The 15,134-nt window shown below is 37.0% G+C and overlaps 1 protein-coding gene across 2 annotated transcripts in view; it reads left to right on the forward strand.

The window, feature by feature from the left end:
* ZFPM2 (zinc finger protein, FOG family member 2) overlaps window positions 1-15,134 on the forward strand; it is a 466,243-nt gene that overhangs the window by 224,076 nt on the left and 227,033 nt on the right. For both annotated transcript variants that reach the window (XM_042972800.1, XM_042972801.1), the window contains one exon: window positions 9,041-9,159. In XM_042972800.1, the coding sequence (XP_042828734.1) occupies window positions 9,041-9,159 (119 nt within the window). The remainder of the gene's footprint in view (window positions 1-9,040; window positions 9,160-15,134) is intronic.

Consider the following 15,134-nt stretch of genomic DNA (forward strand, 5'->3'; position numbering starts at 1 on the left):
GTGTTTACCTGTTAAAGTTCGTCATTGCATTTCCTTACTTCTCCATCTGCACCATTTCACAATGTGTTAAAAAAGAGAAAAAAAAAAAAAAGACGACATCTGGATTAATATGGTTTTTGAGCTAAAGAAGTACCTAGCAAGCCAGTGGTCTTTAGTTCCATTGTGCGCCAAGTATCTTTTTCCACATTAATAAATTTAACCTGTGAGAGAGCCTGCCATTTTAACATCTCCCGAAGTAGATGTTGCCTAAAATTTAGAACTCCAAATATCAATAAGGTGCGTGCACCGATGTTCTGTAGTAAATTGTTCTTTAAAAGCTTGTTTCATTTTAGTCAAACAGGGTCTAGGGTTGATTTGTACCCAAAGTTTCTCCTTTAGAGTTCTTTTCTCCTGGAGAAAACAAACCTTCTCCAGCAGACCAGTGCCCTGTGGGTCCCGTCCCTTCTACGGACCTCCTGCCCATTGACTAACTTTTGGCTGTTGCCCCTCCGCTGCTGTTTTCTGTGTCTGTGTTAGCCCAGACCTTTCACTTCCGTGATGATTCCTTCCTAACCATACCTTCCAAAGGATTGTCTCCCTCTGGGTCTCAAGATTTGAAACAGGAAGTGGGATTGGGTCAGCCTGTGACAGGGAGGGGTGTCTGGAAGGTCAGGGAGGGTTTCTGGCAGCAAAGAGACATACATTGCCAGGTTTCTTGAGCAAGAGTGGGGACTCCCTCCTTCCTCCTTCCAGCAGCTGAAAGGAGTCCTCTTTCCAGTGACACTTCCAAACATTTGCAAGAGCCAGTCTCACTCCACGTGAATGTTTTCAGACACCTGGGATGAGCTGATTCTCTGTTTGTAGAGATAGACCACAGAGCAAAGGGCAAAATATGGCAGTTTTCCCCCCCGGTCTTGAACATGGTCTCTGCATAGAAAACTTATTTTGTATGTGAACATGCAGGTGAAGGCTTTCTAGTTTTATTTCAGATCATGGTTTTGTTTTTAAAAACATCTTGAATTTTCTACCTTATTACCAATGATATTACTACCTGGAACCACATTTTATCTCTTCTATTTCTCTATGCTGAATATGGTAATTTGTAGGTTTCAGTAGGCCTTATAATAATAGAAAGAATATCCAGACCTATCATAGCCTCAGAATTAATTCTTAAAGCCAGCCGGAATACTAAAGTAAAGGATTCCTGAGTTTGTGTTATATGCTGATATATGGTGGCATATACACGTGAATTTGCTTCTTCTTAATGCTGTGCACGTTGATTGCCATGACGTTTTAGAAACTGTAGCCAAAGGGTGCATTTTTATTCTTGAGAAATGCAGTGATTTAACTGGCTCTAGGATTTAGACAATTCCAGTGTCTTGTTTTGGAGTTTTTAGGCACTGAATGCATGAAAAGGGAATGTTTCTATTTTGCCACCACCATTATGTTATCTTTTCCAGTGCAATTACAAGCTAATTCAGGCTCTTTGTGTTAGACTAATAGCTTCTGATTCGCTGCTGTCACCCAGTACCTCTTCATGCACTTTTAATAACATCTGCAGTGCCCCCAGCACTTACCTAGGGTGAGCATTTTTCTCTAAGTAGAGACTCATCTTTGGCAAATCATTAATGGAACATCAAAAAGATCCCATCTGTTAGAGTTACATATGGCTAAGATCAGAATTATCAAATATCTCATTTTTTTCTTTATTCTTTTTTTCTTTTTTTTCCCCTTTCTTATCCACACAATAAATGTAGTTGTCAGCAGGATAAGTTCATGCGCCGGATAAGGTCACAATTTCATTTAGTGACAACTTCCAACAGTACGAACTTACAAGGTTCGATTTATTAAAGAGTCAGAAGGGATAAGATCACTGCATGGCCAGCCTGATTTATCAGGGTTTGACTGGAGCACTTGAATAGGGAATGTCGTATTTCAAGTTTATGTTCAGAACTGTAGTTGTGTGTGTGTTATGACTGTATGACTCAAAAATTGAGAAGGGAAATTAGAAAAGGTATCCCTATAAGGCGATTTGTAGCCACTTACCAAGAACTATCATTTCCTGCGCCAAACTATGCTTTGAGATGGCTCAACATAGCATAATGTAAATGGCACCGTTTGTCTTCAAATGCAGATGAAACATGCTGTTCTTAATGCCCGAGGAAACACACATAGTGGCAGCCCTGCACTTAGGCTGTGAAGATAATCAGCAGTGAAACGACCGTCTCACCCTCTTGTGCATCTGGCGGGCAGCCGTCAAATGGTTAAACCATAAAATAGCAAGAGCTCTGCCATACTTCAGCCACCTTGGCTGACTTTGAAAATGTTTTGAGATTTTTAGAATCTTTGAGCGCTTTTTGAACTCAGCATGACTTCGGGGCTGTCCATGTTTGATACCATGATGTATAATGTTTTCCAGCCATGAAGAAAATATAAATATGGGTTCTGACGCTATAGCCTTCTGTTATAGGAAGGCCTGATAAACATTATGAGCTAATTCATGTGGTCTGCTTTAAAATTTGGTTACATGTTTAGAACCAAGTTCAAACCAATCCAAATTTTATTTTCAGCAAATGAAATATGATCTTCTGTCGTCTCACTTATTTGCAGCCACGTCCTATGAAAACTGAGCCTGGAGTTAAGGGACGTTCTGTAAATACCATATACATTTATGTCATCAACTTAATGCTGAATTCAGTCGAAGCGCGATTGCTGATAACTATGCTAAAAGACCCACATCTTGTCTGTTCCCCTTTGGTATACTACAGTTTTCGTATATTTTGCTTTCTAAAGAGCCATCAAAAGGACCCTATTTAAAAGAAGGAAAACAATGGCTTCGTTGTACTTTCAATAAAATAAGATTTGAGGGTATCTCTCTTGATTTTAAGTATTTCTTTCCACCAGTGAATTTCTTTTATTTGCACAAAAAAGTGAGTTGATATCTTAAAAGCTGCAGTATGTTTGGTAGTGATTTCGGACTTAGGGCTTTCTCTCTCTCTCTCTCTCTCTTTTTTTTTTTTTTTAAGTGAAGCTATCATAAGTCTTTGAGTAATCACAGACTTTTAAAAGTATGCATTATCAAGAAGATAAGAGAAACAGCCCTCAGCACTAACAATATTATCTTTTACCAAAATTGATTAGTCCATCCTATGTGTCTCAAATATTGTGTGTGAATTTACCCAGCATGTAAAAAAAAAAAAAAAAAGGCTTCTTTTTGAAGAATAGCTGCAAAAATATGAACTGGGATGAGAGGAAAAATCTTTAGTTTTCATCCTGCTCCATATTTCACAGATGAGGTAATGTAAGTAAATGTAGCAAAATGCTGAGCAAATGAAATGATTATTATTGTACTCCAAAGAGAAGACACATACTAAGACAACTTTTTTTTGTTCTTAAAATCAACTTTAACTGCACTAAAATTGAGTGTAGGAACTTGAGTGTAAGTAAATTAAGTGTATGAAGTCTTTACACAAATCAACTATGTTCAGTTTATATTTTGCAATTACCACATGTCACAAACTATATTGATTACCAGGGGATAAACAGAAATTAAAAACCATACCTGTAGTTCAAGGTGCCTATTTATATTCCTGTTGAGGTGAAAAGGGTTATCAAAGAGAAACCACCAGCTAATAATTAAATACAAAACTGTGTACCATTGGATTATAAATGCCATGGGAGTACTAGGGAAGGAGAACTCAGTTTTCTCTGGAATTCAGAGACATCTGGTGAGACAGAATAGCTTTGGGTTTGATCTTGCAACATTAATAGAGTTTATCAAGTATAGTGTGTCTGCCATGTAGCAAGCACAGTTCTCTGAAAGGTGACGGTTAACCTGGACATGAGGAGGAAAGTACAGTGAGAAAGACTTTCTTGATCTGGAGTGAAGAAGAGTCTCTTCTGAAGAGCAAAACAGAAAGTGAGGCAGGCACCGTGGAGCAACATTGTGGTTAAGATTCAGGCATAAAAGCTCAAGTTGGGATGGTCAGAAGGGAACTAGTGGAGGAACTTGTACCAGTGAGTGAGATGGTGACCATGGAGTTTTTTAGCGTGTTTATGCTGATAGGGATTTGGAGCCTGAATTGGAGCTGTAGAGTGAATTGAGATTGGTTGGAAATCTACATCTGAGTTGATGAAACCTGGGGAATGCTGATAAGAAAGATGAACCCCCCCCCCCAAAAAAAAAGAAAGGTGAATCCAGAAGATATTTGAAAGGAAGATAAGCCAAGGTATGACGTGTATTTTGGATGGAAGTGGTAAGAGGCAGTGTGACCACAGACATTGGTGAATGGTCACATGTGTTGATGCGAGTTTGTGGACACGCTCTTAGAATGCTTCAGTGTCTTTTGGGTGAAGTAGTAAGTATCTATTAGGCACTTTGCATGTGTTATGATGTGAAATAATCCTCCCAGCAGTAATATGAAGAAGATATTATAGTTCCCATTTTATACGCAGAAACTGAAATTCAGAGGGTTAAGGGACTTACTCAGATTCACATGGCTTATTCAACAGACTCTTCTCCAATTCAGTTTTGAACTCATTCCAGCCTGTGTACTGGCCTCCCCTTCTACCAAACTCCTGAAATTCAGAAACTGAATTTCAGAGGGTTAAGGGACTTACTCAGATTCACATGGCTTATTCAACAGACTCTTCTCCAATTCAGTTTTGAACTCATTCCAGCCTGTGTACTGGCCTCCCCTTCTACCAAACTCCTTTCACTCTGCATACTCATGATTTCCATTTCATCAAAAGGTATCTTTCTGGTTCTTTTCTTACTTTCATAAATTTTCACATTACTTGATTGATCCCTCCTCCTTTACATTCTCAATCAATTGACTGCTATATCGGTTTCTTCTCTATTCTCTTGCACTTCTAATTTTCTGTGCATGCTCCTCTATCATTCTGCCTTTTGAAGATCCTTGGAACTCTGTCTCAGGTCTTCTTATTTTATTGTGATATACTCTGTCCTGGGTGAACCATACAATGGCTTTTATTGCCATAGACCAGCTAGTTTTAATTAGTGGCTAAAATGCCAAAATTTATCATTCTAGTTAAGACCTTGCTTCTGAGTCTCAGGCTTGTACTTGCCCATGTAAAATCACCTCTTGCCTTCCTTACAGCCACTTTGACCTGAATATTTTCAAACTCTAACTCTTCATCTTACCCTTAAATCTTTTTTGTGTTTGTTCTTTATCTCAGCAATATATGACCATTGACCCATTTGCTTAAGCCGATACCTGAACAGTATTGTTGGATTTTCCCTTCCCTAACTCCTAAAATCTGAATAATCAATAGGTTCTATGGTGTCTACTTCCCAAGCCTTGTGAATGGATTACATTTCCTGAAATTCATCCAAGGTCCAGGCTTGTCTTGTTTGTTGCTTTTTGCTTGGGCATAACCCACGGTCTGATACCAAATAAATTAGTGGAATCAAAGAATGAATAAGTTAATGTATGGAGGCAAAAAAGAATGAATAAACAAATCAAACAAGAATTGGAGCTTTGCTTTCTGATTTTGAAATATCTGTCCTTTTTAAGTTAAACATCCATTTTTATGATAAGCTGTTGGACCTGGCACTTTGACTCACCATTCCAGGGTTCTTTCTACCTGTCATGATATATCATATCTGGGGAAAGAAAATCATGGTATCAGGAGCACCTTAACAACTAGCAAGTGAGTGCAAAACCCTCTTTACCAATGACAAAGCCAAGACTCGGAAAAGACATCTCTTCTTCAAGGCTGTTTAGTTGATTATTGGATAGAGTTGACTAAAAGTTAATCTTATTTTTGGTGTGATAATGTCTCCTCTATTTCATGACACTTATTTATCTGCAAAAAAATTTAAATATTATATTGTCAGGCAACATCTAAGTTAAATTAAATATAATTTCCATTTATACAATGTCTTCTCTTGCTATCATTAACCTAAGTAGCTTTGGTAGTGTTTAAATGCTAATTATTTTCAATGTGTTTGCAGTTTTCTAGTGAATAAATGGATATTTTTATTTAACTACTTCATCAACAGAATGGATTTTCCTAAACCTCAAAATAACTTCTTGATAAGCAAGAAAGGAGACTGGGATATGCCTGTTTGCCTAATAAAGTTGAAAAGATTGACTTGTTAGCTTGAACAGTTACTGGACTTTTTGTTATGGCCATGTTTAAGAGCTCATAAAAGTAGTTTTAGTTTGCTTAAAATTCTAATGCAGAGTCAAAGACACTTCAAGAACTTTGGAGATATTTGGGTATCACTTTATGATCTGCCCTAAGTTTGTAGTTCTTAATCCATTAAAAGACAGAGCTACTTGTAAATCCACAGGTATAGATAAGAAGTCACTGTTTGACTGAGCCTGAACCCTTTTCAAATGAAAAATATCAGTGGCAGAAAGAGAGAATGAATTACTTTTTAAAAAGGTTTTCAAAGATCCTCAGATTTCTCTGGTATCACTTAAATGTGACATGACTGTTTTTTTTTTTTTTTTAAGTGTGTAAAAACAAGCAAATTATTTGGGCATCATTTTTATGTAGAAAAGAACATTCTTAACCAGTGTTTAGCTGAGGGATTGAAATGTATTTTATCTTTAAATAGTAAGTTATAAAGAAATTGCTTAAAATTTAAATATCATTGGAAAATTCAAGGAACTATCAGATAGAAATTAAACAGTCTCTTTTCAAGTAGAATAAAATCTTAAAGATGTAAATCACTATATTATCACATTTGAATATGAAGGCACACATTGTGGGACATTTCCCACTGAGTCCTTTTTGACATCATATTGGATTATTAGCTAGGCTCTGCCTCTGAAAATTTGGGGTATAAGCGCTCTGCTTCCAATGTACTAATCAAAAAGATTGTACAAGGATGCAAAACATTTTCAGGGGAAAAATCTCAGAAATGGGTTTGTTATTCCACAAAGAGAAAACAAATTATTGTTCCATATTCCCTGGACTCTGGACTTGATACTTAAGCATATATTATTTATTGTAAATATCTTATTTATAAAGCTATATTTCAGAAGCTCAACTCATTGAATCTTTTTGGGGTCCATTTTCCTCATTACTGATCATCTTTAGTTACTGATACATCAGAGTGAAAAACAAACTGGAGGGGAGAGGTGTTGTCTCAGTTCAATGAGTTTAATGAGTTCTTCCATTTTTTGTGTATTTGGCAAGTGGGAGAGGAAGGGAGCATGAGAAGTAGGGAGAATGGTGTAGTTCTTGAAGTGACATTTTTTACCGTGAACATGGAATTATTATTTCCATTGCATTTTCATTGTCCCAATACAGATAAATTTATATTTCATAATGGACACAATGTCAACATTACTCAAAATTTTAGCTGGTTGTGGTTTACATAACTTTGACTTTGGTTTTCAGGATTCAAGCAATAATAGAAACATGAAAAGTAATGTCTGGTATTTTAACTATTAAACAGAGGTGACACAAATGCGAAGAAGTAAAGGAAAGATCTAACTGAACTCAGGTTGATGGTATTGCTTTTAAAAACATCAAGATTAAATCTACATATTTAAAGACAGTTACTGCCTTGAAAAGAAATTAAGGCCAGAGTAAGACAAAACATTTATGCTAAATTACCTACCATAACTTATGTATCGCTTAGAAAATGTAATAACTGAATACATTCTATTTTATTTAGAACTTTTCTCAGCTATCTGTGGTATATGGGTTTCCATTTATACTTCTTATTCATCCATTCGTTCCTGCTTTAATGTCTGCTCTTCAGCAGGTTGAGAAGAAATACCAATAAAAAGAACTAATACATTGTATTATTAAGATTAATATTTTAAAATACAAAGCTTTTGCTATGATAATATGGTATAGTGATACTATCAGAACATAAATATCATAGATTTAATTATTTAAAGAGAAAGATTCCAATTCTCCAATTCATGATTGAGATTTTGTTTGATTATCCCAAAGACTTTTTAGGCTGATGGCCATTCTTTGAAGATTTGAAGCCTTCACTTAGTTATTTTTTTTAAGTTAATTCACTTATTTCTTTATTTTATTTCTTAATTTTTTTAATGTTTATTTATGTTTGAGAGTGAGACAGAGCATGAGCAGGGGAGGGACAGAGAGAGGGAGACACATAATCTGAGGCAGGCTCCAAGCTCCGAGCTGTCAGCACAGAGCCCAATGCAGGGCTCAAACTCGTCAACCACATGATCGTGACCTGAGCTGAAGTCAGACACTTAACCAACTGAGACACCCAGGTGCCCCTTATTCATTTATTATTTAAGTGAGCATTTGATGAATTCCTACTTTATGCTAATGTGTATACTGTCTTCACTTCCTGTTTCCTTTTAATGATCCAATGTAATAATTTGGAGGGAATGAAAGGAGGGAGACCACCCTAAGCTGGCTGTTTCATAAGGTTTTTTTTTTTTTTCCAAACTTTTCTGGTGACAGAATCTACATCAAATACCAAATATAAAAGAAAAATGAATTTGATTAAACATTTTTTTAATTTGGGAAAACATACATCTCTACTTTTTGTACGTGTAAATATTTTAGCCCCTGAAATTAGTAGTACCTTGAAAAAACTACCACATACTTCCAGAGGCTCTCCACATGTTGCTCACCACGAGTCCTGAATAACTATAATAAAAGTATTGTGTGAGGTGTATATCTTTAATTATAATTTTTAGTTACATTCGTGAGCAAATATAAGAATGTTAACTCTAAGCCATTGTCCTAATGTTTCTTGTCTATCCGTTTTGGCATCACAGCACTGCTTTTGGAAGAGTGTTATTATTTCAGGTTCTTAAGGACTTACTAAATAGAATTCACTTCTGTGGATGATGTGTGTGAAAAAGGTGCAAGAAAGAAATTGGACTAAATCTGAATACAATTATAAGGACAAGTTTTATTTTCCTCTCAGGATAACGAGATCAGTTGGTTTTCAGACAAGCATAATTAATTCCCTTTATATGAATCACGAGAATGTTGTGTGTGTAAAGCAAACACACAAAAAAGAGGTGGCTGTGGGTAAAACACACGTGAAGGTACTCTAAACACCCCTTGTTTTTATTGTCTTCAGGAGAGCTGGAGGTATTTCAGAAAGACGGGGAACGAAAAATCCAGAGTCGGCAGCAACTTCCTGTGGGAACAACCTGGGGGCCATTTGCTGGGAAGATGGACCTGAATAATAACTCCTTGGTATGTGGATGTTCTGAGATGGTTGACTCAGTATTTTGTCATAGCTCAGAAATTATCTCTGCTTGCTTCCCAGGGAAATCGCTAAAAATAACAGTTTGTTTTTTCTTTTTCATGGCCCACAAAACTTGGAGACTTTCCAAGTGGTTTGTCTCTGGCAGTAATATACGCAGAATTTAGAAGGAAACAGGTTAATCATACCAAATGGTTGTTTAGTAAGGTAATTTATAAGGTTGTTGCTTTATCTGCTTAGCCAGACTAATACTACTCACACTTAATAATATATACAAATGCTTTTATTTTTAAGATGACACAAATTAATTGTCATACATTACAGGTTTACATGAAGAACAAGAAATGAACAACCTTGTTATTCCTCGGTAATACTATTTGTACCTTTTAGAGCAACGATGAATGATTAGCGTCATAATTTCTGTTAGCATTTTTGTAAAATCTCTGTAAAATCTACCTCTAGGTAAGATTATACGGATAGTCGATTAACTCCTGTGTTAAAAAGTAGTGGAAAGATGGAATACGTGGATACATTTAAACTTCATTTCTTAATTGGATATTTTAGTTTTCCCGTTGCCGCTGTAGCAAATTACCTACCACAAACTTTGTGGCTTGGAAACAGCTCAAATACATCACCTTGCAGTTGTGCCGGTCTGAGGTCTGATGGGCTAAAACTAAGCATCTGCAGCACTGAGTCCGTCTCTGGAGTCTCCTGGGGTGACTCTGTTTCCTTCACTTTTCCAGCTTCTCAAGACCATCCACAGCTCTTGGCTCAAGGCCCCCTGCCGTCTACAAAGCCAACGGTGGCTGATTGAGTCTTCCTCACATCCACATTTAAGAACACCTGTGATTATAGTGGGCCCATCTGGGTAAATCTAGGATAATCATCCTCTTTTAAGGGCAGCTGATGAGCGACTTTAATTCCATCGGCTTCCTTAATTCCCTTTTGCCATACGATGTAACATTCACAGGTTCCAGGGTACAGACATTGGGACCTCTCCTATTTAAGTGATGATACAAGTGATAAAACTTGGGGAAACAAATGTTTTATATTATTTAGGAGTTCCACAAGTTATATATACGAAATGACCTTCTTCCTAAAAGCCACTTATATGAGAAGAGTCTCACGGCTGCCAGATGACTCTGTCTACCCTGTGGGGCCATAAAAACTCCCCAGAGGGGTTTTGACAAATGCACTGAACTCAGCAACACTGCAGCCCTTCTTCCATTTGTTACGTGAAAGAAATTTCTCCTTCAAGTTATTACATGAAAGAAACTGGTATGTGTGGATCTCCGCTTATTCAGTGCCTATTGGCTGACACAGAGGTTATTGGTTCAGCCAAAAGTAATGATTGGAATAAATAGGAAATATTTGTGTCACCAAACTTTTAAACAACATGGGAGATTCTAGGGTGTGATTTTTACTTCCTAAATCCACATATTTATCCATAAAAGGATGAAGTCGGTGATTTCCCATGTATTTAAGAACTGAACAAGTTGATAGGCTAAGCTAAATACTTGATCATGTGGGCAGCTTAATTCCTAGTGGTCCAGTTTACCCACTTCAAAAAGGCTTTGCGATGTGGCCCCACAAACACCGCAGGCGTTGGTCGGTTGAGTTGTTAATAGACTGGTCTATTGATTCCATTGAGAGAACAATATTTACCATACTGATTTCCGAGCAAAGGCAAGACGAAGATTGTCTAACCATCAAGGGTTGAGTTAAATACTACTCTAAACCCATTTTATCTGGAAGTTTCTATTGGTTCTCTCGCTTAAAAAATGTTTTCGGCAGTAAGATACTTATTTATCACTGCATATCCATCCCCAACACAACCTTTAGTTATTTCTCTGATATTTCTTCAAAAGTGTACTGCCACTGAAGTAGCACCTGTCATTGAAGTAAAAGAGAAATGTTCTCCTTTTACTATATCAAAATAATATCTATATGAAAATTCAGTTTTTGATCTTTATATGATTATCTATTTATATATGTGGGATGGTACAATTATACATTTTTAGCATTTGCTACATTTTGGGTGAAAAATAAACCTATTTGTCAAAGGTTAATTTCAATGAAATAATGTCCTATTTTTTGGACAAATGTTCTTTAAATATTCTTGTACCATTATAAGGCTATTTGATGGCATGTTTAATATTTTTAAAGGGTTCAGCTTATAGATATGAAGAAGTTTTGATACCATTGGTACTATTTGGTATTATTTTAAGACTATGAATACTCTTCAGGGTATCAAAAACCAGTAGTGGGTAGTAGTTTTTTTTATAGAAAATAATCTTAATAGTCTGGTTTTATTTTTTTGCCTTAGGGTTTCAATATTTGATTCATGTTATTTCCTGAAACTATAGTAATTTTCTCTATTTAAAAACTTAGTTGCTTTGCCAAAGTATACCTTAAAAGACTTTCCTTTTGTGATAGCATTCCTTTCCAAAATTTACTTCTAATTTTAAGTCACTAAATACTCCTGGTACCACTTTGGGTACTACTGTTCCTACTGTAGAATAATGAGCTAACATATACCGCATACTCATTCTTTTCTAGCCACTGTATAGAGAATTTGAAAGGGATTCACTCATTTAATCCTCAAAACAAACCTGAATTTGTGTCTGTTTAAAATTAGATAAGAAAATAAAGGCATAGACCTTTTGATTCCAGCATCTGTATTTAAAACAATTGTTTTTAAATGGGTATTTATTTTTGAGAGAGAGAGAGAGAAACAGAACATGAGCAGGGAAGGAGCACAGAGAGAGGGGAACACAGAATCTGAAGTAGGGTTCAGGCTCTGAGCCGTCAGCACAGGGCCCGATGCGGGGCTCAGCCTCATGGACCGCAAGATCCTGACCTGAGCCGAAGTCGGATGCTTAACCGACTGAGCCACCCAGGCGCCCCCAGCATCATGTATTCTTAAAGACCATGCCACACTGTCTGCTCAAGAGCATGTGTAGCATGATTTGAACATGATAAAAATGTTTGGGATTTCTTTACACAGTCTAAATTTATTTTAAAAACTCTGGAGAAAATACACAATGTTTTTTTTTTCTTTAGGCAAGATATTTGTTATGGTAATTGATAGACTATTGGCGCAATTATGAGTTACTTCAAAGGCTCCTGTGATTTCATTACCTCGATAATTTGGACAGTACTTTCACTTGTATTTTATGTCCTAAAGATAAATTTTCCTTATCATAAAATATATAGCCTCCTAACCCTTCCGTACCCAACCTTGAATCAAATTTGGAAGTAGCACCCTCCTACAGTGCTTATTTGCCAACCAGTGTAATGTGAGTCTGCTCAGACTCATGGTGTTGGCTCAGGAGATTCAGCACACTAATTAATCCAACACAGTAATTAATTGAGTCACCATGCCAGATGTCAAATCCTTTTTATATCTTTCAAGTTCCCATCTTGAAGTGCATTAGCAATATGCCACCTTCTGCAGGAAGCCTTTGCAGACCAGGCATTTGGGTGTATAGAGCACATTTCAAGAAATACAGGCTGTATTGAAACGCCAAACAAATTGATTTGACAAAAAGTTATTCTTGGAATTATGTAACACACTGAACATAGAAATAAATAATCTTTTGCCCACACCCCATTACCTTGTTTGATACGTCATGTATCATTTCATGATTTAATAATAGCAGCAACAACATGTAGTTACTACATTCATTGCACAGATACGGGTCAGAGAGAGAGGAGAGGGAAAGAGGATATTAACTATAAGGAATTGGCTTATGGGGACTGGCCAGTCAGAAATCTTCAGTGTGGGCCAGCAGGCTGGAGCCCTAAGAGAAACAATGGTGCAGTTCCAGACCAAAGACCAGTAGGCAAAGACCCAGGAGAACCAATGGTACAGATGAAGCTTGTTTCTTGGAGAGGTCAGTCTTTTTGTTGTTTTCAGGCCTTCACCTGGTTAGATGAGACCCACCTGCATTACAGAGAGCAATCTGCTTTATCCAAAGTTCACTGATTCAAATGTTAGTCTCATCTAACACACCTTCCATGGGGTGCCTGGGTGGCTCAGTACTGAACTGGGACGCTCAGTTAAGCATCCGACTTCGGCTCAGGTCATGATCTTGGGGTTTGTAAGATCAAGCCCCATGTCAGGCTCTGTGCTGCCAGCTCAGATGCTGCTTCGGATTCTGTGTCTCCCTCTCTCTCTGCCCCTCCCCTGCTTGCTCTGTCTCTGTCTTTGTCTGTGTCTCTGTCAAAAATAAATAATAAACATTAAAAAAAAATTTTTTAAGTTAACACCTTCCAAGTTGTCACATAAAATTAAGCATCATAGCCTCCAAAGGACTACCATGTATTGTTTCAGTTTTTTCGGATATAATTGTGCACCCCTGAATGGACTGTTAGCCAGTGGGTGAGCCTAGCCTTCTCTCCAACATCCCACCTCTGTACCAAGGAATAACTTACATTAAATGCTATCACGGTGACACAAACTTAACTTTTTTAGAAGTCTTGCAGTTTCATTCAGAGGACTACTGACAAGGAAGCTGTTTTAAAAATCACTTTAAATTATGATCAATATCTGTTTTGGGGGTATTTTAGAATTTCTGTATTTACATGTTGTACCTTTGACGTTTCCTCCGTTTTCTCCAAAGATCTTTGCAATATGCTAAATCATATGCTAGCACATAATGAGGGCCTAATAAGTGTCAAACAACAATGACTGTTTGGAAGATTGGATGTCTTTAATTTCAGTGACATTTGCCCTTCCTTGCTTCTGAATATATCAGCTGTCAGTAGCTAACTAGTCTAATTCAGCCAACTGCTGGAATTATACAACATGCATACTTTATTAAATAGAACATAAATAGAAAGTCCCACATTACTTACTACTTAATACTAAATTCCTCACAACCTGTTCAATTCAATAAGTGAAGTCTGATAGAGAAGTCTCATTTTATTGATCCTGCTCAATCAGGAGAGATTGTCTTATTTTCTCATAGGACGTTTGTGACATTCAATTCCACAAATGGGAAATATGCATATAAAGGGTACTATAGACAGCATTTCATTGCCTTGATAATCAAATAATATAGGTGTTAAATTGTACCTTAAACTTTTTAAGATCGTTATCATCGTTAAAATGTGGTTGGGGAAAGAATTAGAGGTTCCTGTTCGATATCATAGGAAAATATCAGAATTTTTATTCTAGCCTTCTCCTTCTATCCTCTATCCTCTCCTTCTAGCCCTAACTAACTATGTCTAACTATGTCTAGTTCTAACTGAACTTCTAGTTCAGTACCCATCTCTGATCCCATTCATTGCCAAAGTCTTCAAGCCTCGTGTTGTACACACCCTGTAGCAAGTACGCCCCTGCCCATATGTCTCTAGCGTTTATCTGTGTAGTCAAAGGCTGCTTAGTGGAAGTATCTGTGACTTTCTATTAGAGGACTTTTTTCCCAACCTCAGGAGCAAATTCACTGCAAACCAGGCAAACTAGATGTGCTGGAGAACTAATATTTCCAGGACTGATAACCAATGAGAGACAGAAGCTGGTGGATAGATACCCCTGTCTCCTTGCCTCTCCTTTAGGCTCTGAGAAGCGGTTAGAGTTTGCCAGTGGAACTGAGCTCCAGTTGGCTTTATAATGCATTCTTTATGACCTTCCTTCTCTTTCCTGTTTCTCCATACCTCTACTGAAATTTTGTGAGATTGCCTACCCAATGGACTACTTGCACTCGAATCAATTTCATGGTAAGTTCTGGGGAAACCTCAACCTCTAAAATATAATAATGAAGTCAATTTGAAAGTAATATCCAAATTATTGTTGAGATTCTAGAGAACACAGATTTCTTTTAAAATTTTTATTCAGTTTTAGACCTCTGCCTCTGGCACATAATAGATATTCAACACATACTCTTTAAAATAAAACTCTGACTTTCCTTACCATGAGCATTCTGATGGACCCCACCCATATCCTCCAATCTCCACCATC

Source organism: Panthera tigris, chromosome F2 (assembly GCF_018350195.1).
Source record: "Panthera tigris isolate Pti1 chromosome F2, P.tigris_Pti1_mat1.1, whole genome shotgun sequence".
Classification (NCBI taxonomy): Eukaryota; Metazoa; Chordata; class Mammalia; order Carnivora; family Felidae; genus Panthera; species Panthera tigris.